Source organism: Ipomoea triloba, chromosome 9 (assembly GCF_003576645.1).
Source record: "Ipomoea triloba cultivar NCNSP0323 chromosome 9, ASM357664v1".
In the NCBI taxonomy this organism is placed as follows: domain Eukaryota; kingdom Viridiplantae; phylum Streptophyta; class Magnoliopsida; order Solanales; family Convolvulaceae; genus Ipomoea; species Ipomoea triloba.
Genome location: NC_044924.1, coordinates 7,541,490 through 7,566,164, shown reverse-complemented (window position 1 = coordinate 7,566,164; position 24,675 = coordinate 7,541,490). Strand labels below are relative to the sequence as shown.

Sequence of the window (24,675 nt, the reverse complement as noted above, 5' to 3'; positions counted from 1 at the left end):
TCTCATGATTTCTCCTATTTTTAGTAAGGGCATTTTTGTCTTTTTATATTTTTCTTTTGTTATTTTTTTTATTTCAACCGGTTTAATTGGTTTAGGACTTTAAATAATCTTTGACGGTTTTTAGTAAAGTTCTAAATCAATTAAATCGGTTGAAACCTGAAAAATAACAAAAGAAAAATATGAAGTGACAAAAATGCTCTTACTAAAAATAGGAAAAGTCATGTGAAGGACTAAAAATATCCAAAAAACAATAGTCTGGAATGTTAAATGGCAAAAACGATAGTTTGGGATTAAATTTGGAATTGCCACCAATGACAAGGGACCTCTGGTGGAATTAGCTCTCCTCTGTTTTAGCAATTCAACTCCTATAATTTTATTTTCTCCTCTCTTTTCATATCTCTCTTCATATTTCTTCTTCTTTTTTTTTTTTGCTCAAAATCCTTTCGATGTGCATTATTGCCTCATCAATATCTGAATTTGAATCTTGCAATATATACATAAAATGCTAAAGGTGGAGGTCAGAGAGGGAAGGACATGGTGGTAGTGGTTTCTATGGAGTATTTCTCCGTAATACCAAATTTTATACTCCTTTGTAATTAATATTTATGGACTAATTCCACTTCTAATCTTCTGTCATTAGTAAAATTGTCACTTAAAACAATTAATATTAGTCCCTCGATTATGTCATTGGTCTTCCATCACAATTTTTGGCAAATCTAGTGAGGATAAACTCATTAAAAGTGAAATTAGGGTTAATGTTTATTTACATATCTGTCAGGTGGCGCGCACATGCATGTGACTACTAATGTTGAACACAGCCAAACATGTAGTGTAAATTCCACATGGACAACGGTGCCACTTGTAGGCTGCAAAATCACATGATCAACCTTATCATCATAATACATTAATACAAATAACCAACAGACTAAATGTCCATTCTGGTTAAAAGGACAGCTATATGATGCTGGGTAGAGTACTCACCTTGCCAATGGAGACCCATAAACCAATGCTCCTTCTGTCGGTTATATTGCAATTCCAACCTTTTCCCTATCAGGCATTAATTGAATCACACGAGTATCCAAACCCACCACCAAGATATTCCTTCCATCAAATATCTATCATACGCACATGACATGCCCTGCAACCAGCACCCAATTCTTGTAACAGGCATTAATTCAACAATATTTCGGCTAAATTTTAATGTGCATTGAACAAAATATCAAGAAGAAAAAGCGACAGGATATGTCCAGGGGAAGGCAGCCAGGAAACGAGTCGCGTTTGAAATACTGAAACAACTCAAACGTTGGAGCAAATTTGCATCATCTACTGGTGGCACAATAATTTTGAAAATAAAATGGAGAAATTCAATGCCATAACAGAAGATTTTGAAGTACACAATCCAATAACAACATACTCAGTATCATCAAATACGGCATTTAAATGGACAGAAGGACAACTCCACACCTACCCAAAACATCCACTCTCCTCCACATCTAGGCATGGCTACTACAGAATCAGACTGGAAGAACCATCCAAATACAGGGGACCAATATTTAAGTCAACACAAATAAGAGCAACAATACATGTAACATCACATAGGATAAGAGCCAGCTTTTTAACCATTGCCTTCCTTATCATCAGTGATCAACAAGCTTCTTCCTCTTCGTCCTCATACTCACATTCCTCATCAGCAGTGGCATCCTGGTACTGCTGGTACTCTGAAACAAGATCATTCATATTGCTCTCAGCTTCAGTGAACTCCATCTCATCCATTCCCTCCCCAGTGTACCAATGCAAGAAAGCCTTTCTCCTGAACATGGCAGTGAACTGCTCACTAACCCTCCTGAACATTTCCTGAATGGATGTTGAGTTGCCAACAAAGGTAGATGCCATTGAGAGCCCTCTAGGAGGGATATCACACACACTCGACTTCACATTGTTTGGAATCCACTCAACAAAGTAAGAGGAGTTCTTGTTTTGCACATTGATCATCTGTTCATCCACTTCCTTGGTGCTCATTTTGCCCCTGAACATTGCTGAGGCAGTGAGATAACGTCCATGGCGAGGATCAGCAGCACACATCATGTTCTTGGCATCCCACATTTGCTGGGTAAGCTCAGGAACTGTAAGGGCACGGTATTGCTGGGATCCTCGAGAAGTGAGAGGAGCAAACCCCACCATAAAGAAGTGCAAACGAGGGAAGGGAATCAAGTTGACAGCAAGCTTCCGGAGATCAGAGTTGAGTTGCCCAGGGAACCTGAGGCAGCAGGTCACCCCACTCATTGTTGCAGAAATCAAGTGATTCAGATCACCAACTAAAAAAGCACAACAAAAAAAAAAAAGGATTAGTGATGAAAAAAGGGATCTTCGCAAAGAAAGGCAACATCAACAGTGACATCCCAACTAATATGCAGGTCTAACAAATATTGAATAACTTAAATCACAGACCCTGTATGCAGGAAAACCCACAAGACCATTATGATTCTAAGCTTTTAACTGAACAATATCTTCAACAAAACCATAACATTTTCACTATTTATGTAATGCAGAGAACAGAAGAACCCATCAACATGCAGCAATTACTAATAAGCCACCTAATGGATATTTTGACAAACTTTAAGCCACACACTACAAGATATTGAATACTATTAAATGTAAGTAGTATACTCACAGCTGGGAGTGGTGAGTTTCAGAGTCCTGAAACATATGTCATATAAAGCTTCATTGTCAAGCACCATGCACTCATCAGCATTCTCTACAAGCTGATGCACTGAGAGTGTGGCATTATATGGTTCAACCACTGTATCTGAAACCTTGGGTGATGGGAATACAGAGAATGTGAGCATCATTCTGTCTGGGTATTCCTCCCTGATCTTTGAGATCAGCAATGTTCCCATACCAGAACCTGTTCCACCACCAAGAGAATGGCAGACCTGGAACCCTGCAAATTGTGAACCAACAATGCATTAAAGGTGAGAAACAACTGTGCAGTGCTCACAACAAAGAGTCAAAGACAAAGACTGACAAAAGAAAGCAGTTAATTACCTTGAAGGCAGTCACAATTCTCAGCCTCCTTCCTCACAACATCAAGAACTGAATCAATAAGCTCTGCACCCTCGGTGTAATGCCCTTTAGCCCAGTTGTTTCCAGCACCAGACTGGCCAAACACAAAGTTATCGGGCCTGAAGATCTGGCCATAAGGGCCAGTCCTAACACTATCCATTGTGCCAGGCTCCAGGTCCATGAGCACTGCACGAGGGACAAACCTTCCACAGGAAGCCTCATTGTAATACACATTGACACGCTCCAACTGCAAATCAGAAGTCCCACAGTAGCGTCCTGTTGGGTCTATGCCATGTTCATCACAGACAACTTCCCAGAATTTGGATCCAATCTGGTTTCCGCACTGCCCACCTTGAACATGGAGGATTTCTCTCATTTTTCCTGAAATTTGGTAGATAAAACAATTACACACTAAACAAATTAATCAATAAGCAAGAATGCATGATATGCACCTAAATTCAAGCTTGAACAGAACACAAAGTTTAGGGCATTATCAATTATACATAAATGTATACAAATCTCCAAACTAAGACCAGTAATTTATATCAGATTTCACAATTTACAAGTGCGAAATCAGATTTTCCATATCCATCAACAGAATTACATAAAACTCAAACCGAAGTATCAATCCCCAAATTTAAGCATCTTTGCACCAGAAAAATCATTTTGGTATCAAATTTACAGATCTGACCAAATCTACCAGAACAAAGCAGAGTAAACAACGAGGGCTCTCAAACCGTATTTTGAATTTTAAATGCTGGGATGAGAAAACACATCAGATCCAAAAACCTACAAACAGTACAAATACGCAGAAATACAAAACCACCGACGACTAAAAACCAGACGCATAAACAGAGTAAAACACAACGAAAAACGGATCCGATAAATCAACTAGACACCTCCAGATCTAGAGAGCTGTTATGCATCAAATCTCTCATCATTTACACAGGATATCATAATAACAACTAAGAAGGAGCAAACTAGAGAACATTGCAAATCGAAATCGCATCTTCCAACATCCATTAAGAACCGACAGAGAAGCAATGAGTTCGAAAAGCGATTGCAAGTACATAAATACGCGAAATGCAGGAGAATACACAGATCTACGAGTACAGAATGAGGAGAGATTACCTTATGGAGTTTGAACTTAGCCGGAGGCGATTCGAAAACCGATCGAGAGATAAATGTCGCTCGATCGGAAGTCTAGATAGAGAGTGAAATGGAGCGGTGGAGTGTGAGGAGAGTGAGAACATAGTGAGCATTTCTTATACAAGGAAGCGGATAGATCTACCGGCTGGAATCGTTTCCCTCCTATTTTCGGTGGGCCATTAGATGCCGTTGGATGGTGGGAGTGGACGGTTCAGATGGTGCTGGCCACAGGCAATCAGTGGGGAGATTTTTAAAACAACAAATAATAAAAAAAAAAATACTCCGTAAGAAATAGCGGAGATATTTTGTCTGACCGACTTGCCCTCTGTTAAATGACAGGAATATCCCCCTGTGCCGGATTTGCTTCCACTGTCTTAAACTAGTCAAAAGGCATTTTTGCCTTTGTCCTAAACTTATATTGCTATAATTTTAAATTTTTTATTTTACAACTCATATTGTCAAATCTTGTCATACTATATTTTGAAAATCTCCCGAAATACATAAAGAGGGAAATCTCAATATATTTTTCCGACTTGTTGAGATTACACTCCCTTAATTTTTTAGTAATTAATTTATTACCTCAAGTGCTTTCAAAATTTATAAAATCACCACTAAATTAATATTTTTATTTTAAAAATTATACTACATTCATTCTCATTCTATTCTCTGCTTTCTAATATGTTGTTTAATCGTTTATCCAAGTGGATATTTTACATTCTTCTCCATTTGTCCACTTTTACTTGATGAATACAAACTAAGTACTAGCCATACATATGATTCAAGAGTATAATTAATATTATATATATTGATGTTTTCTTTATTTGTCCAAATCCACATCGTAAGTTACACACACATACACACACATATATATAAAAGCTCAAACGTGCTCATGCCTTAATGTGTGAAACGCAACAGTAGTGTTAGGAACCGCAAACAATGAAATTCATCAATGCAATACAAAACGCACCATTAGATACGTATAAATGCACCACACTGTGTTCAAAAACTCATCATTAGGTATAATGAAGTATGGTGCATTTTTTTGAGTGTGGTGCATTTGTGCATTTCATTGTTATGCGTTTCCTAACACTATTAGTGCGTTTTTGCATACTAATGGTGCGGCCGCACATTAAGGCCTGATCACAACTGTTGAAACAATAGCATAAAATGTCATTTAAAGTAGTTATTTTGTGGTACAAATATATGTGGATTCAGATCCGATTTAGGTATGTTCAAATTGAACTCAAGTTCTTCGTAGTGAGACAAACATATCAATATATTGTACATCCAAAATTGATAATGAGTATTGAATAATGAGAAATTGATTCTGAAATATACACATTTGAGTTGTAAATGAAGGTGAGAATGTTTGCATCTTTGTCTCACATTGAAAAAACAAAAAAAAAAATAAAAATAAAAATTGCACCACTATATATACAAGATTCTTTTAGAGGGAAGTTGAATTGTATAGAGCCATTTCTCGCGCATACAGGATCGGAGTGCAAATCAAAATAAAGAGATTTGCACCAAACCTTGAACTAGCTCTATCATCTCGTTCTTGTTCTTATTATTTTTTGTATAGTAGTAATATTATTTTCAGCATTATAGCAACGTTTAAGAAAAATTATTTATGATATGCAACATCATTCATACAAATGTGCTTTGAAATTGATCAAAATATCATCTATCTCAAACCATCCAAAACCCATGCTTCATTAGCAAGGCAATGCTACTTCTCATCCTCCTCAAACTGCATCCTTCTCAGGGCCACTATTCCTTGCCCCACCATTATATTAATTAACCATACAAAAGTAAGTTGCCAAGTTAAGCTAAACAAAAAAGGTTAGGGGTTCTTTTTCGAGCTTTTATAATTGGCCACCTTAAAAAGCTGAAGCAACAAAGGAATGTAAAAAAGTTGCAATTATTTTTGGACATGATCAAAGTTATCGAAACCAAGTCGATTGAATTTGTTAAAAAATTAAGGTGAAACTGATATTTAAGTGATCATTTTAAGATAATGTTATGAGCAATATTCATAAGTAATGATTTGGGTTGATCAAAGTAGATTTTAAGTTCTCAACTTGTTTTAAAATTAAAGATTTAATTTACTATATTTTACACTCAAATCTGTTAATTAGTAACTGATAAATTAAATTTCTAAGTATACTCATTAAATTTGGGAAAATGCAACTTTGGAGGGATTTGAAGTAACAGTTGCCACACAATGAAAAAGTATGTGGCTTGCACTTGTGTGTATATATATATATATATATATATATATATATATATATATATATATATATATATAATTTGGCTTTTAAATTTTTTTTTTTTGAATTATATAGTATTGAGACTCTCTCTTGCACATAAGCTCATAGGAGATGCGTTAAATAGTACTCCATATTTAATAAGATTATAATTTTGAAATTTAAATTTGGATGTTATAAATGTTATAATGCATAACGAGTTAACGAGAAATTATAGAATCAATTTTTTTAGAAAATGTATTTCAAATAATTTGTGAAAAATTCTTACAGTGTAAAAACTGACCTGCATTAATCAAAAGATTAAAAGATTAGTCGTTTTGTTTTTCAAAAAACAAAACATAGTACTGGATATAAGGATTGCATGGTCATAAACTCATAATAGCAGGGGTCCATGGTGACCTGGTGTCATTACACAATCTACCGTTCATGGGATTCTCCAAACTTTAAGGGCAAAAGAGTCAAAGGGGTACAAAATAAAAAAGTGTATTCTGTAATTTCAATTTTCTGGAATCTAGTGAAATTACCATATTGTAATACAGAACAACCATTAAAATTTTAAAATAAATAAAAATATCTTTATTTTTAATTTTTTTTTTCCATCGATTCAATAACAATCGCAACATCTTAGACGTATACCAGACGCTCTGGTGTTATTGAAATACAACAATTTAAAAAAATATATATATATTTTTGTAAGTTGATGGTATAGAAAATACCATTTAAACTCCTAAATTTTACTCCATTCTTTTACTTTCTTATTTAAAATTGATAAAAACAGATTATCATCTCTTGTCATATCAACAAGTAAGTAGTAACAAATGTGGGAGTATAGATTATGAGTCCATATTGTAGAATATTGTATATTTGTATATTAAGACAACAAAGTTTTTCGTGTCCAAGTCTTGTTATATATTTGTGTAATTGGGATGAAATATTTGATTTTTAAGAACTTTTTTTATTGTACATATGTTACTAAGAGATTGCATGTGTTAGAGTATAGTGGAGTGAATCAAATATATTGGGCCAAACTAGGTTCCCTATGTAAATAGTTAAGTACAATACACAAGTAATTTTGTAAATATATTATAGATTATGATTACATATAAATATTATGTTTGAATCTTCAAAAAAAAAGAAAGTTATGTTTGTAATGTTAGATATATGATAATCACATTTAGTAACATAATTATTTCATTTTTGTGGGCATAGACACACTATCAAAATACATAAATTATGTGTTATTCTTACGTTTATATCTTTATTCTTGATTTATTAAACTCTTATTTCTCAACAATACATATTAGGATGATGAATTTGATATAAGATGTTTGGATTTTTTGGGAATGAGGGAAGTCCACCATGTGTACTAGTTAGATTTTATTTTGTTTGGGAGAAGATTTTATTTTGTTTTTTTGGGAGAAGAATATTTTATTTTGTTATATAATATTGAAAATGACATGACATTTAAGGTACTTAACCATATTAATCAATAGTATGTATGTAAGTTTAATGGTTAAAATTAACAAAATTTATTGTTGGAATAATTGTGCCTATTCTAATTCAATTAGCGTAATCTAATTATTATTTACTCCGCATTAAATTAAATAAAGCGACTCATCAAGACTCAAGCATTTAAAACGCATGCTTCATATAGCATCATCAGCAATAAATGTGTTAATACAGGCAAGTCATAACCTTAACACTAGTAGTGAGAAGTTATATGGGATTCGCTAAATGTAATTAACTTGTTTGTTGACTATGATTATAATTTTAAAGGCATACACTTGTATGTATATAATCAAGGCATTGTAATAAAAGTTGTATTCACTATTTATTAGTGATAAATATTGTAATACTTATAACTGAAATTATAATAGTTATACGCTAATATTTTTTCAACTTGACATTATCTTGCACAAGTTTTTACCATTTTCTTAAGCTCATATTTTGATCTTAAAAAATGAAGTCACGCGCTGCAAAGGGAGTGTGAAGGCGGCATGTTAAGTAGGAAAGAAAGAGACAAAGAATAGTATAGTAATGACAGGGCACATGAGATAACGTTGTCGGCATGTGGGCTGCCAGCCCATTCAAATCTGTTTAACAATGGTTACTTTTTAACTGTACTCTCTGGTTAATACCATTATTTTATAACGCAGATTAACGACTCCCAATTAATCATTTAATTTGAATGTGATTACCGTCTTAACCTTGCCTTTTAAAGGAATCCACATCTACTCCAAACACACGATTTGACATGCGAATTATTATTGTTGTTGTTATTATTAAACTAATCAACGAAAGAGATGTAAAAACTAATGCCTTTTAATTAGTTGCTAATTAATGAATAATGAACAAATGGAGGATTGTTACTAAAGACTTAATCATACCCATTTGGGTTGGCAGACGGCCGTTGCGCACCTCTTACCAAACTCCCCTTGCGTTCTTATCCGTCCATCATTTCAGTACCACAAGCAATTAAGCTTTTTATAAGCATAATTCAAGATTAAATGTGAAATTTGATGATAAATTATACTTTTTTTTCTATATAAAATGTATTTATAATTATTGAGCATTGTATAAGTTTTCCATGTATCTTAAAATCAAGAAAGGTTGTGTGGAGAAATCTTATTCGAGTTGGTCAACAAAATTTTAAATTTAATTATCTGTGAGAATTTTTTGTCAGCCGCTAGCTTCACGGTAAATCAATGAAAAGTTGTTCGGGACAACTTTATTTGAGCTAGTCAAGCAGTAGCAATTGACATATTAATTACAAGAATTCAACTCTATTTTTTTTGTAGGAATCATCTATTCTTGCTTCTAGATTCACCGTGAATCAAAGAAAAGTTGTGCGTGAAAACTTTATTTGAGCTAGTTAAGCAGCATCAATTGTCATTGTAATTACAATATTTTAAGTTTGATTTCTTGTAGGAATCACTTATTGATGCCTCTGGATTCACCGTGAATCAAAGAAAAGTTATGCGTGGCAACTTGATTTGAGCTGGTTAAGCATTAGCAATTTACATAATAATTACAATATTTCAAGTTTGATTACTTGTACAAGTCATCTATCGACGCCAGTGGATTCACCGTGAATTAAAAAAAATAAATAAATAAAATTGTGCGGGCCTACTTGGTATGTTGGGCTAGACCACAGCAACTGGGGCTATATAATAAAACAACCCAAATGTCTATGGCTTTGTAAATTGCAATAGTGGGCCGAAATAAGATTAACAAATTAAACATGCTAACAAGTAACAACCCAAACCTTAACTTTCTCGAAAGGCATCAAAAGAAACATTTCCACTTGTAACAATTGGAGTTCAGTAATATACATAAACAAATTGGATGGCATTATGTTCTCTGATTGGATTGATGAACAGGAAGAATAATCCCCCTCAGTTTGACATTCAAGATTCTACGATCAGAGTATTATTAGAATAAAAACATCAATTCACCTTCATCAAGCTGTTGACTTGATACAATATTACAAGTTCAACTCTTAATGATAACGATCTATTGAAAACATGTTTGAACATATACTACAATGTAATAGAGTTAGTTGTATTAAAAAAAATAATAACAATCTAGCTTTATTGATTTGAGCTAATAAGTTATGAGTAATCTAAAATGATTTATCTCTTCAACTTTTATTAAAATTTATTTCAATTATTAATTATTTGATTTTTATGTTTGGAACTTGGCCTGTGTAGGTTTGATTATTGATCAAATAATCTACCATTTTTGTTGATGGTGGATACTGGATAGTTTCGACCTTCTTTTTTTTTTTTTAATTCTATTGTTTTTTGGTAAGTCTTAGTATTGAAAAATTAATTTATTTTATTTTATTTATGTTATCATCTTTTAATAATAATAATAATAATAATAATAATAATAATAATAATAATCTATATCTATACTATATATAAAAACATTTTCCTCCTCCCAAATTTTCCCCCCAAAACTTAGGGGTATTTTGGTAAAACCATTTATTTTATTTATTTATTATTTTATTATTTTATTAATTATCCATCCTATAATATTATTATGGTAATATATGATAATGATAATATGGTAATATTGTTAATATTAATGGGTGATGGGTGATTGGTGATATATAATTGATAATTGATAATATGGTATATGGTATTATTCTTAATATTAATATATTAAATATATTAATATATACTAATATTAATTAATTAATTGGTGATTATTTAAAAAAAGAATAATTAATTGGTGATTGGTGATTAGTGATATGGTAATATTGTTATATATTAATATTAATATTAATTAATATATATATATATATATATATATATATATATTAATATTAATTTAATTAATTGGTGATTGGAGATTAGTGATATGGTAATATTGTTATATATTAATATTAATATTTATATAGATTGATATTGATATTAATTAATTAATTGGTGATTGGTGATTAGTGATATGATAATCTATATCTATATCTATATATCTATATATATTTATATAATTGACATGTAATTAACTATATTAGAATGAAAAAATTATATAATATTGTAGTAAAATTTTTACATGTCAATCATCTATATTTACATAAAATTAAAATTAATTATACTTTCCTTTTGAAAAATCTTCCATATTATGTTTATCCTCCACTATATAATGATGAGAAATGACTCTTCTCTCACAACGTACCAATATCTGTGTTCTCACTATTAGTTAGAGATCTATAATCTGTAATTCTACGAAGTCGAAGATCGAACTTTAACACGCGTAGAATTGTTATGGTATGCGGTATGATTTAATTTTTAGTTGATTCATTTTGCATGTTGGAGATCCTTATGGTGTAGTCTGCATTCCATAGAGTATTTTGTAGTACTGTGATTTAGTTTGATTTTAATAGCTCAATATGCTTTAATTTTTGCTGATAAGGTTTCAAGTAGCTAGGCCAATTTTGTCATGGGCGTATCAAGTATGTAAAATTACAATTTTCAGAGTGATTATAGTGAACAATGTATGTAAAATTACAATTTTCAGAGTGATTATAGTGAACAATCTATGTAAAATTACAATTTTCAGAGTGATTATAGTGAACAATCAAATGTTTTCTATAATTTTCAGAGTGATTATAGTGAACAATCAAATGTTTTCTATAATTATATATTTTAATCACATTACTTTGATTGGTAATTTCTAATGGAAAAACATTATATTGTAACTTTGTATTACAAGATTTTGAATGATAATACCTTATTTAACTATCCATTTTTTTAGTTGTACTATGCAAAATAACTAGCAATCTACGGATGCTCATCTATATATTGTAGAATTTGCAGTATTGATCTTCCCCATTTACGGATGCTTATGTAATTTGGTAAAAATGGTGGTTACTATACTTGAATAAATCCTCAATTATTCATTCCAATTGTTCGTTTTACCATTCCAATTCTTCATTTTATAAAAAATGGTGCATTGGAAGCTAAACATGGGTCATTGTATCATTGATTGTTGATTCCAATTATTATTAATCTTTATCATTAATTGCACAATACTAATTCATACTTATTAGTTAAAAAATGGTGATTACTATACTTGAATAAATGAAATAATAATATTAAATTTTGTAGCCTCGTTTTAAAATCTATTATGTTAATATAATAATAATAATAATAATAATAATAATAATATAATACTCCGTAGTAATAATAATCTAAAATTCTTAATATAATTTTCCTAATAATAATAATAATATAATAATAATAATCCATAACTCTTAATATAAGTTTGTAACTAAATTTTCCTATTAAATATGTTTATAAAGGTAATTATAAATATAGAATTGAGAAATTCCTATGATATTTTATTTAATTGATATTATTCCTAATATATTTTATCTAAAAGGCTTCCTTCCTTTTTTATAACATTGTTCCATATGTTAATCCGTTTAATATGCTAATCTATATAGGTAATTACCATATACTATTTACCATCTAAATAATCCGTGGTAATTACACTATATTTAATATCTAAATTTATTATGGTCATTAAACATAGATATTTCATTCTTACGATAATTTTATATATTTTTACTTCAGATAATGTCAATTACCCGTGTATTTCATTTGATTACTTTTGAATAAAATCTTAAAAATTATGACAATTAATGAATTAATATTGTTGTTCGTAATTAATATAAATTTTATCAAATCAGTTAACGAAATTGATAATACACATATTACATCCATAATTAGAGGAGATTAACAAAATTATGATAATTATTTCAATTCACGTATTATTATGCTAATTCACATATTATTACGTCCATACAATTATGTAAATTATTTCAATTCACAGATTATTACACATATAAAATTATGCTAATGGTTACTTTGGAATAAAATCTTAATAATTATGATCATTGAGAAATTAGTTCAAACATTATACTTTTATTAAACGGTTTTTTATACTTGCCGTAATTTTATCTAATAAATTAAAGAAATTAATGGTACACATATTACGGACATAATTAAAGAAAATTAAACATACACATATATATTACGGATACAATTAAAGAAAATTAAACATACACATATTACGTCCATAATTAAACGAAATTAAAATATACATTATATTTTAATTATAATATATACTCCTTAATTACCATACTTATTCATAATACATGGACGTCATAATTAGCATAATATTAATCTATACTATATATAAAAACATAAGAATAGTAAATGCATATTTTAAATTTTAAACAATAGTAAAGGTAAATTAAAAATAGAATGAAAATATTTCAATAATAATATTCTACATCATTAATTAAAAATAGAACAGAAATTAGGTAAAAATACCAGTGAATCTATTATTCTAATTGACTAATTAACTGAAAATAAAAAAAAATCGACTAAAAATGAATCTAATGTTACTAATTGATTGAATATATAAAAGGAAATGAATATTAATAATTGACTGTAAATAAACAAAATATCCATAATTAACTAAAATGAAAAAGGAAATGGTCATATCATTGAAATTTAATTAAAAAAGGAAAACATTCTACATCATAAATAATAAAGGCATATTATAAACAATATTAAAGATAAATTAAAAGGAACGGAAATTAAAAATGAAACGGAAATATTTCAATAATAATATTCTACATCATCAATTAAAAATGGAACGAAAATTAGGTAAATATTACTACGTAATTCTTTTCATTTTTCCTAGATAGGGTTGCCTGATATTAATTTACACATAACAATCGGCACTAATAATTAAAAAAAATTAAAAAATAGAAGAACTGCCGGAGACGTCTGTTTTTTTTTTAAAAATTTATTATTATTATTATTATTATTTAATTATTTTAATTAAAATTATTTAAAAATTTTATTTTAAAATTAGTAACCACCATGTCATCACAATTGTAGGTAAACAGGTCAATTTGGACTTTTTTTTTGTTTGAAAACATGTCAATTTGTACTTAATTGCATGAGTTTATATAGTTCAGGAATCCAATTGCATTCTTTTTGAGTTCGATGGCCTAATTGCAGTTTTGTGTGTAATTCAGTGGTTTATTTGACCATTATTCCGANATTTTCAGAGTGATTATAGTGAACAATCAAATGTTTTCTATAATTATATATTTTAATCACATTACTTTGATTGGTAATTTCTAATGGAAAAACATTATATTGTAACTTTGTATTACAAGATTTTGAATGATAATACCTTATTTAACTATCCATTTTTTTAGTTGTACTATGCAAAATAACTAGCAATCTACGGATGCTCATCTATATATTGTAGAATTTGCAGTATTGATCTTCCCCATTTACGGATGCTTATGTAATTTGGTAAAAATGGTGGTTACTATACTTGAATAAATCCTCAATTATTCATTCCAATTGTTCGTTTTACCATTCCAATTCTTCATTTTATAAAAAATGGTGCATTGGAAGCTAAACATGGGTCATTGTATCATTGATTGTTGATTCCAATTATTATTAATCTTTATCATTAATTGCACAATACTAATTCATACTTATTAGTTAAAAAATGGTGATTACTATACTTGAATAAATGAAATAATAATATTAAATTTTGTAGCCTCGTTTTAAAATCTATTATGTTAATATAATAATAATAATAATAATAATAATAATAATATAATACTCCGTAGTAATAATAATCTAAAATTCTTAATATAATTTTCCTAATAATAATAATAATATAATAATAATAATCCATAACTCTTAATATAAGTTTGTAACTAAATTTTCCTATTAAATATGTTTATAAAGGTAATTATAAATATAGAATTGAGAAATTCCTATGATATTTTATTTAATTGATATTATTCCTAATATATTTTATCTAAAAGGCTTCCTTCCTTTTTTATAACATTGTTCCATATGTTAATCCGTTTAATATGCTAATCTATATAGGTAATTACCATATACTATTTACCATCTAAATAATCCGTGGTAATTACACTATATTTAATATCTAAATTTATTATGGTCATTAAACATAGATATTTCATTCTTACGATAATTTTATATATTTTTACTTCAGATAATGTCAATTACCCGTGTATTTCATTTGATTACTTTTGAATAAAATCTTAAAAATTATGACAATTAATGAATTAATATTGTTGTTCGTAATTAATATAAATTTTATCAAATCAGTTAACGAAATTGATAATACACATATTACATCCATAATTAGAGGAGATTAACAAAATTATGATAATTATTTCAATTCACGTATTATTATGCTAATTCACATATTATTACGTCCATACAATTATGTAAATTATTTCAATTCACAGATTATTACACATATAAAATTATGCTAATGGTTACTTTGGAATAAAATCTTAATAATTATGATCATTGAGAAATTAGTTCAAACATTATACTTTTATTAAACGGTTTTTTATACTTGCCGTAATTTTATCTAATAAATTAAAGAAATTAATGGTACACATATTACGGACATAATTAAAGAAAATTAAACATACACATATATATTACGGATACAATTAAAGAAAATTAAACATACACATATTACGTCCATAATTAAACGAAATTAAAATATACATTATATTTTAATTATAATATATACTCCTTAATTACCATACTTATTCATAATACATGGACGTCATAATTAGCATAATATTAATCTATACTATATATAAAAACATAAGAATAGTAAATGCATATTTTAAATTTTAAACAATAGTAAAGGTAAATTAAAAATAGAATGAAAATATTTCAATAATAATATTCTACATCATTAATTAAAAATAGAACAGAAATTAGGTAAAAATACCAGTGAATCTATTATTCTAATTGACTAATTAACTGAAAATAAAAAAAAATCGACTAAAAATGAATCTAATGTTACTAATTGATTGAATATATAAAAGGAAATGAATATTAATAATTGACTGTAAATAAACAAAATATCCATAATTAACTAAAATGAAAAAGGAAATGGTCATATCATTGAAATTTAATTAAAAAAGGAAAACATTCTACATCATAAATAATAAAGGCATATTATAAACAATATTAAAGATAAATTAAAAAAGGAACGGAAATTAAAAATGAAACGGAAATATTTCAATAATAATATTCTACATCATCAATTAAAAATGGAACGAAAATTAGGTAAATATTACTACGTAATTCTTTTCATTTTTCCTAGATAGGGTTGCCTGATATTAATTTACACATAACAATCGGCACTAATAATTAAAAAAAATTAAAAAATAGAAGAACTGCCGGAGACGTCTGTTTTTTTTTTAAAAATTTATTATTATTATTATTATTATTTAATTATTTTAATTAAAATTATTTAAAAATTTTATTTTAAAATTAGTAACCACCATGTCATCACAATTGTAGGTAAACAGGTCAATTTGGACTTTTTTTTTGTTTGAAAACATGTCAATTTGTACTTAATTGCATGAGTTTATATAGTTCAGGAATCCAATTGCATTCTTTTTGAGTTCGATGGCCTAATTGCAGTTTTGTGTGTAATTCAGTGGTTTATTTGACCATTATTCCGAGAAAAATGATATTACTAATTGACTGAAAATTATTTAAAAATTTTATTTTAAAATTAGTAACCACCATGTCATCACAATTGTAGGTAAACAGGTCAATTTGGACTTTTTTTTTGTTTGAAAACATGTCAATTTGGGTCAAATAATTAATAAAGCTTATTTGTTAAGAAAATGTAAAATAGAAATTAACTANTTTTTTTTTTTGAAAACATGTCAATTTGTACTTAATTGCATGAGTTTATATAGTTCAGGAATCCAATTGCATTCTTTTTGAGTTCGATGGCCTAATTGCAGTTTTGTGTGTAATTCAGTGGTTTATTTGACCATTATTCCGAGAAAAATGATATTACTAATTGATTTAAAATATAAAAAGATCGTAATCTATATTCTATACTATATATAAAAGTAAAATCCTCCTATTTCATTCCCCTCATAAACTTTTGTAGTCAATTAATGAAATATTTTATTGGTTAAATAATTAATAAAGCTTATTTGTTAAGAAAATGTAAAATAGAAATTAACTAATATCTATAAATTGATAATATGTATACTCACGTATCAACACTATTAATAAAAGTAAAATCATTTATTGGGAAAAGAAAAGGATATTACTAATTGACTGAAAATTATTTAAAAACTTTAATAGTTAATTATACATTCCTTTTGAAAACTCCAAGTTATTTAAACTTTAAAAAAATTAATTGAACATGGGTTGTTAGATTTGTATAATAATCAAAATTAATTCATTCAGATATGGAGGAGGAAGATAAAACTAAATGCAATATGGGGAAAATGAATATACTTAAAGTATAAAAGTATAATTACACATATATTAGTGTAATTGACTAATAATAATTGCCTAATAATTATTATGATAATTAAGTTAAGCATTGGTCTTTGAATTTATTTTTATAATAATTACAATTAATATATTTCTCATTTTCTCATATTTATTTTAGTAATAATGTAATTATATAAGTCATAATATAATTATATAAGTCATATTACTTATAGATCTTTTTAAGATAATTTTAGACAAACAAGTCATATATTATTCAATTAATTGAGTAATATTTTTGTACTAATCTTATAATCAAATAAATGTACACGTTCAATATTAGAATTTTTTATAATTTCATCTTTATTTTTATTATCTCAATATATAATAAAAATAATTTATCCATGCCCGGGTAATTGGACAATTATTTGTTCTAATTCAAAGGAAAACATCAGAAAACATAATCGATCCAATCAATTTCATCAATTGCGCTATATAATATTCGATGTTATAATATATATAACTGTATATTGATCCAAATATTCTTTAAATATTATAACAAATCCATTCCGTGCAACGCACGGGCGAAAATACTAATAATAATAATAATAATAATAATAATAATAATAATAATAATAATAATCTATACTATATAAAAAGAAAGAAACTAAGGTCACTGTTAAAATCCAGTCCGGTTCGGTCCAGCCCCCTTTTGCTGGGCTAGCCCGTCAAAATTGTAAGAGACTGGAACCCCTAATCCCTAATTACCCAAATGTGGAACCCATAGAATTGCGTCTGGACAGAAAGAAATTCAGAACCCCAATTCTTCGTTTTGCTCAAGTGTTGATTTTTCTTCGAATCCTAGGGCTTAGCGGACGTAGCTCCAGCGTTCCACAGAGATGGTAATAAGTCTTTTTTGTGACATAGATCTTGCTTTCAACGAGTTTTCTTTCCGATTCAATTATAAGTAATGACAGTCTAATAATTTTATCTAACTTTTAGCTTTCTGCTCCTGCTGTTTATGTCTGATTTGTGAAATTTTTTATTTTATTTATACATGAATTGTGAGCTGGGCTTTCCTTGTTTTCGATCGCTGTCAATTCTCGCAGTGAAATTTGGGTCTTCTATTAATTTTTCATCCTGTATAACCCCTAATCAATTCCCTTCCAACAATGTTTGATGGTTTTTTTGCTATTCTTACTGGATGATGTCGAGTTCAACGTTTATCCATTTTGGGTCTCCCCAGTATCTGCTGTATTTGCCCCACTCAGTGGTAGTTGGGGGAAGGAGGAATGTTAGCAGGTGAAATGGGGCTGCTGATAGCTAACTTATCTATCAGATTGCTCTGGCAAAGCTCTGGAAAAATGTAAAACTGAACTCTTCTGTACTCCTTGGCTGAAGGAAGAGGAGCATTTTTGTTAATTAAATGGCCAAAAATTAGGGCTAACTTATAAAAGTACTTCATCTTATATTGTAGGCATATTAAGTGGACTGCATATTTTAGGAGTAATAAATTGGTTGTGCTTATGATGATTATTGGTCTTTGTATTGTATGGAAGCAGCCAACTTTTTATGATTATGTTTTGTGTAATTTGAATTTTGCAGACGACCCCGTTGATTGCAGGAGTTGCTATTGCTGCTGCTGCTTATGCTGGTAGGTATGGAATTCTAGCATGGCAAGCTTTCAAGGCAAGACCACCAGCTGCGAGAATGCGAAAATTTTATGAAGGAGGTTTCCAACCTAAAATGACAAGAAGAGAAGCAGCTCTTATTCTTGGAGTCAGGTATGCTCTCTGTGCCTGTGTCCTTTTTACCTAGACATAATACCTAAAGTTTCTCTGGCAACTTACTTTTGGTTTTCCGGCCTTTACTTGTACCTTAAAGCTCCCCTCTAGCATTTCTACGTTATGCCTTTAATTGTGGCCTGATGATGTGCTTTTGAGTTTGCTTTCCGTTTGTTATAATGGGTCAAGAATGGTGAATATTTTCTAACCATTTCATTCATTCCTATTTGTTGTCTAAGATGCTTCATTCTAAGATTTCCCTGGGTGGTTGGTGGTTGTGGGAAATGCACTAGATCAACGGTTCCTTACTCCGAGTTTATAATACTTCGTAATCAAGAATGATGGAAGAGCATTCTGAATGATATATAGTTATATAATGAAAAGAAAGACACCGGTTGCCTGTTTGTTTGCATTTCGTCGTTCATCTGGATCTCGTAATTCATTTTGGTGGCATTTCTCGTACTATTTTTTGTTGCTTCCTGTTTAGAAATAGATAGATATTGACATCCAAAAATTTTTATACTTTGTTTTCCTACTAGCTCATTCAACAAGCTGTGTAGTTTGTGCATCTATCGTACCAAGCAATATATATTTACTTCTTTTCAACAATGTCACCAGAGAAAGCACTCCCACGGATAAAGTGAAGGAGGCTCATAGGAGGGTAATGGTGGCTAACCATCCAGACGCAGGCGGTAGCCATTATCTCGCATCTAAAATAAACGAAGCCAAGGATGTGCTTCTTGGGAAGACGAAAAGTAGTGGATCTGCATTTTGATTTAGCCAGATATTAATCAATTCTTTTAAAAGACTAGCGAATCACAAAATCTCTATCCCTGAAGCATCCAGAGTACCACATGTTCATCAAACCTCTTCGGCAATTATATACGGAAATTTTTTGGCTCTGTATCTGGCTTCAAGAATTAATCAGAAAAGTTACTAGGTCTTCTTTCCCTTAGATGGGTTTGTTGAATGAGTAAGAAATTTTGCTTCACCCCAGGATTTGATTATGTTTTCTGCTTTGTATACTCTGTATCCCCTAGGTTTGAATGCAATTCATGGTTGCCTAATGACTACTTATATGTAATAAATTGTTTACCTGAACTTGTCTTCTGTGAAATGTAACAGTTTTGTCCTCTATATGGTGCCATATTTTCATCCCCATTGTTCTTTACTTTGATCTACATGAAAGCCTGCAATTTTATCCAAATATGTCCTTAGTGTAAAGCTCGGTTTGTGACACTAGCTATAAAAGATAAGTAGGAAAGTCAATAAAAGATAAGAACTAGCTCAAACTAAAAAATTCAATAGCCACGAATTATTATTATAATTGTTGTACTAAACATCAAGAATGTAAATATTGGTAAGCAAATATTAGACTATAATATGATTATGTTGGATTGAAGTGGAGTGTGAATTGGTAGAAGAATGGAATTGGAGTATGTAGTCAAAGCTGAAGTGGGAATATAGGTTTGTAGTTAGGTAGGATGGGGAATCATAATGGCGAAGGAGCATTGAGACTGGGGCTCTCTCTCGCCTTGTTTTTTTGTTGGGTTTTGTTTGGACATTTACTGTCGAAAATGCTTTCTCAATTATTCCCCTCTGACCTTCACCTCATCATCTTGCCTACAACAATGTTTCCACCCTTGTTAAATTAAATATATTAAAATAAAAATATAACGTCAATTGTATAATGTGATATTATTTTAGGCAAGTGTCCTTTTCCATGAAGTTCTGTAAAGTCATCACAGATTAGGGAATATCGTAATGTCAATATCTTTCTCTACATTTGACAATGAAAGTTTTTATTTTGTCACATAATTTTTTTGGGGGGGTTTTAGAAAGTGAAAACTTAAGTAATTGGAGATTAATTTGAGATTTTATAGGTAGAATATATTAATTGATGAAATAAATTGAAAAAAAAAATAAAACTCAAAAAGATATTTTAATCGAAAGAGAACGTAAGATGAATCAAAACTTGATTTGGGTGACCTTGGCACAAAGGGGGTTGTCTTGGTAATTGGTATGGTGTTGCCGTGTTGCAGGCATATAGACCCATGAAAGTCTATATTCATGAAGTCCAATCTATATTATATTGTCGGATAGGAAATAAAAAAATAAAAATAAAAATTAACTATTGTAAAGATACTATCATGCTTGAAAGACTCTAATCAAATGCTATATGTGTATAGAGTTAAGTTAAATCAATCTATTCTACCACCTCTCTTTTGTACATTATACCTTCAAGTCTATGCCATTTGTTTTAGTGGGGATACGATTAGTTGTCCTATTATTATTCTAAGCTTATCTCTCCACTTGTAACCTCACCCTCACATAATCAGTACAAAATTGTCCATATATGCTTGTGTTACATCCATCTCATATTATTTCCATACCTAAGTCATATCATTTGTAATCTCTCATATGATTTATGACAAAATTCATAGATATATATATTACTGATCAAAAAGTTGATTTAATTATAATTTAGTAATTAGACTAACAATTCATCTTATGATGACTTGAGTCGAGAGATCCTAATTTAATGAAGTCATCCGTAATGACTTGGATTGGAATATCAAGACACAACGAAATCATCATCTCAGCATCTTATGATGGATTGGTGAAGACGAGCTCAACACAATGGAGTCATCTTAGAACTGGAAGACTTGAGTCAATGACCTTAGTCTAATAAGGTCATTGTGGCATCCTATGATGGTTTGGGATAAAGGATCTATGCCCATTGCCCAATGGGGTATCTTAGTTTTTTGGGGTAAAAGCATGGAGACTATGGAGTCAACAGTTAATGGCTCCCAGGGAAAGTGCGGAAGCAATTAGAAGGCGTTGATCGAATCGGCCATGATCCAAATTTCATTATAAGACCTTCTAAATTAAATTAAATTAAATTAAATTAAAGATCCATTTTTTTCCACTACAATGCATGGAATGATGGTCCTTATGCAGTTAAAAGAATGGTCCAAAGGCTGCTTACAATTTAAAGGGATTTTCCCAAAAATAAATGGGGAATTGAAGTAGATGGGATCTATTGTATGGTGACAAGAGGGCTTTTGGATCTCCTTTTGGAAGGTGAAAAAGCTAATTAAGAAGCTCTCCCCACCTCCTCTTTTATAAACACACTTTAATTTGCAATATTTGAGGCTCCCAATTCATTCTCTGCACCTTTAATTTGCTAAAAAGATGTTTTGGATGTGCAGAGTAGTGTGTGCTTCAATTCAACCCTATCACTAAAGTGAACTCAAAACAAAAGCTCCTTCAACTAAGCTGGCTATGCCACCTTGCCTGCCTTTGTGTTTTCAAATCCAGATCCACCCTAGAGATTTATCGATTTTAAAATCAACCAGATTTGATAATGACTTTTGAAAATTTCATTTACCGGAAAGTCCATATATAGCCGCTACCTAGAGTGCACTATGTGTGAAGTTTGCCTTATGACTATAGCCTGTAAAGGACGATAATGAGATAAACTAGCATAGGTTTTCATAGTTAACTCGCTCAATTCAAAATGCCCAACAAGCATATCCCACTAAACTTCGAAGTTAGAACCTCGTGGTTACCAAGCCACTCGACCAATTCAAGTAGGGGTTGTTGCATAAAAGATTGTTACTTTGACAGAAATCTGACACTAATTTTATTTTTTATTTTTTGAGAGTTGAAAGTGACAAATTTTTAAAGTCAGGTACTGAATCCGATTGATTATCAAAGTTGGAAGGGCAGTCACCATCTTTGAAAGCCAAAATTATTAAGAGCTAAATCAAATCACAATACACTCCAAGATGGAGGGCCAAAGACGACATATAGGGAAAAGGCAACCCTAAAATAAAGGAGGAGAAGAAAAGGGAAAAGGCATAGGTATGAGGGCATGGGAATAACTGGTTTGAGTATATATGGAATTATGGATGCACATACACACTCATCATGTTGATTTTGTACGTTGCATGGCAACTTGGCAAATAGTATTTGGTCCTACCATGTGATGTGCTAACACTATTTCTAAAATCTTGCAAGACACACCCCTAAAATTAAAAGAGCATTCAGACCATAAGGATCTTCAAAATTTGTATATTAAATGTTTGAATTTTTAGCATGACATAGCATTATTAGTGGCTATTTTGTGGTACAAATATATGTGGGTTCTACTTCTGATTTGTGTCGGTCAAAATAGATTTATATTTGATAGGAAATATTTCCCGAATATACATACCTATACGTATTGTATACCTTCTCGGTACCTAAATTGAATAATTGTTCTCGACCTTGACCGACTCCAAATAATTCGACCTGACCTAAATGCGAGGGCCGAGCAATTGATTAGTCAGCGCGTGAGCCTTCAACCCAGGTAATGATCTACCACGACCCACTAAGGTCGAGATGACCAATCTGATCAGGTCCACGAAAAAAAAAACCCAGATCTCTGACCTTAACTCGACTGCGCAACTTACTAGCCAATCAGGAATATCGCAACACGGGGTGTCACTGCATCGCCACCAGGCTAGACGACTACATGTGCAACTCGCAACTCGCAACTCACAATTCTCTCAAAAGTGTTACGTTGTTGTATATACATGTGTTTGAACTCTCAACCACATGCTTAAACAACTTAAGTCAATATAATGTTTTTTTTTTTGTTATTATTTTTCAGTACGGAGTAATTGTATTATATGCTCCACTAATTTGAAGCCAAACTTGTCATTAAATCTGAATTTAAATATCGCCTACAAGAACATCTTTACTATCTTATAATATTACTAAAATAAAACGACTAATAAAGTGTTTGGAGACAATTAAAGTCCTACCCAAATCACAAGGTAAGTAATGTAACTTCACATTAGCCATATTTAGTTTGTGACAAAGTAAACAATAAAGTCAATAAATTAACCTCTCTGGATTGACTTTTGTTGTTTAACAACCCTTGTTTATTAAATGACCCAATTAAGAGGTTAGGCAGCTTCATAAATTAATTTGCAAGTAGTTATTACGGTTTGATAATATATTGTACTCTTTTTTTTTTCTTCTTCTTCTTTTTAAAGTACGAAGGATTATTATAAAAGTTCTTTTTTTTTTTTTTTAATAATAACGTATAACATAATGTGGTAAGTGGTAAGTTAATATCACAAGTAAGACTTTTTATTTTTCTTGTATACTTTTTCTTTTTCATCCAAACAAGATAATAAAACAAAAAACCTTCCTCGTATTCTTTTTCTTGTCATCATTTTCACCCATGCACCCATCCGAGCATAATACTCCGTACAAACTAACCTATAATTTAGGGGCCTCAGCAAGGAGAAGATACACTAAACAACAACACAGACTAATGTTCAATGTAGGGAGAAAAAAACAAGAACAGCAACAAATCAAATATTTAAATGATTTGGTTAAGCTCTGTAGCTAGCTAGGAAGAAACAAAAGTATACAATGTTGTTGCTGGTAAAAAGCTCGATCTGTAAATATGTGAGGCTGTGGGAGGGACTTGAGTCACTTAAGTATGAGATTGAAAGATCGAACTACTCATTTACATATATCAATGCTTTTAGAAGTGTTAACGGTTAC

At 30.2% G+C, this 24,675-nt stretch overlaps 2 protein-coding genes across 2 annotated transcripts; one reads left to right on the top strand and one right to left on the bottom strand.

Annotated features, from left to right (window-relative positions):
- Positions 1-1,341: 1,341 nt before the first annotated feature.
- LOC116030490 (tubulin beta-5 chain) lies at positions 1,342-4,332 on the bottom strand. The gene is made up of 4 exons (XM_031272747.1): positions 4,195-4,332; positions 3,046-3,444; positions 2,672-2,941; positions 1,342-2,315 (listed from the first exon to the last, which is right to left on the bottom strand). The coding sequence occupies exons 2-4, from the start codon at positions 3,437-3,439 to the stop codon at positions 1,645-1,647; spliced, it is 1,335 nt and encodes a 444-aa protein (XP_031128607.1). The 5' UTR covers positions 3,440-3,444; positions 4,195-4,332; the 3' UTR covers positions 1,342-1,644.
- A 13,782-nt stretch (positions 4,333-18,114) lies between these two features.
- On the top strand, positions 18,115-20,247 carry LOC116028752 (mitochondrial import inner membrane translocase subunit TIM14-3-like). The gene is made up of 3 exons (XM_031270567.1): positions 18,115-18,228; positions 18,932-19,110; positions 19,729-20,247. The coding sequence occupies exons 1-3, from the start codon at positions 18,226-18,228 to the stop codon at positions 19,883-19,885; spliced, it is 339 nt and encodes a 112-aa protein (XP_031126427.1). The 5' UTR covers positions 18,115-18,225; the 3' UTR covers positions 19,886-20,247.
- Positions 20,248-24,675: the final 4,428 nt, after the last annotated feature.

Coding starts and splice junctions, on each gene's coding strand:
- LOC116028752 (XM_031270567.1), top strand. Junction 19,111..19,728: donor GCTCTTATTCTTGGAGTCAG/GTATGCTCTCTG, acceptor CAATGTCACCAG/AGAAAGCACTCCCACGGATA.
- LOC116030490 (XM_031272747.1), bottom strand. CDS start 3,439: ATGAGAGAAATCCTCCATGTTCAAGGTGGGCAGTGCGGAAACCAGATT. Junction 2,942..3,045: donor GAATTGTGACTGCCTTCAAG/GTAATTAACTGC, acceptor CACAATTTGCAG/GGTTCCAGGTCTGCCATTCT. Junction 2,316..2,671: donor GAAACTCACCACTCCCAGCT/GTGAGTATACTA, acceptor GTGCTTTTTTAG/TTGGTGATCTGAATCACTTG.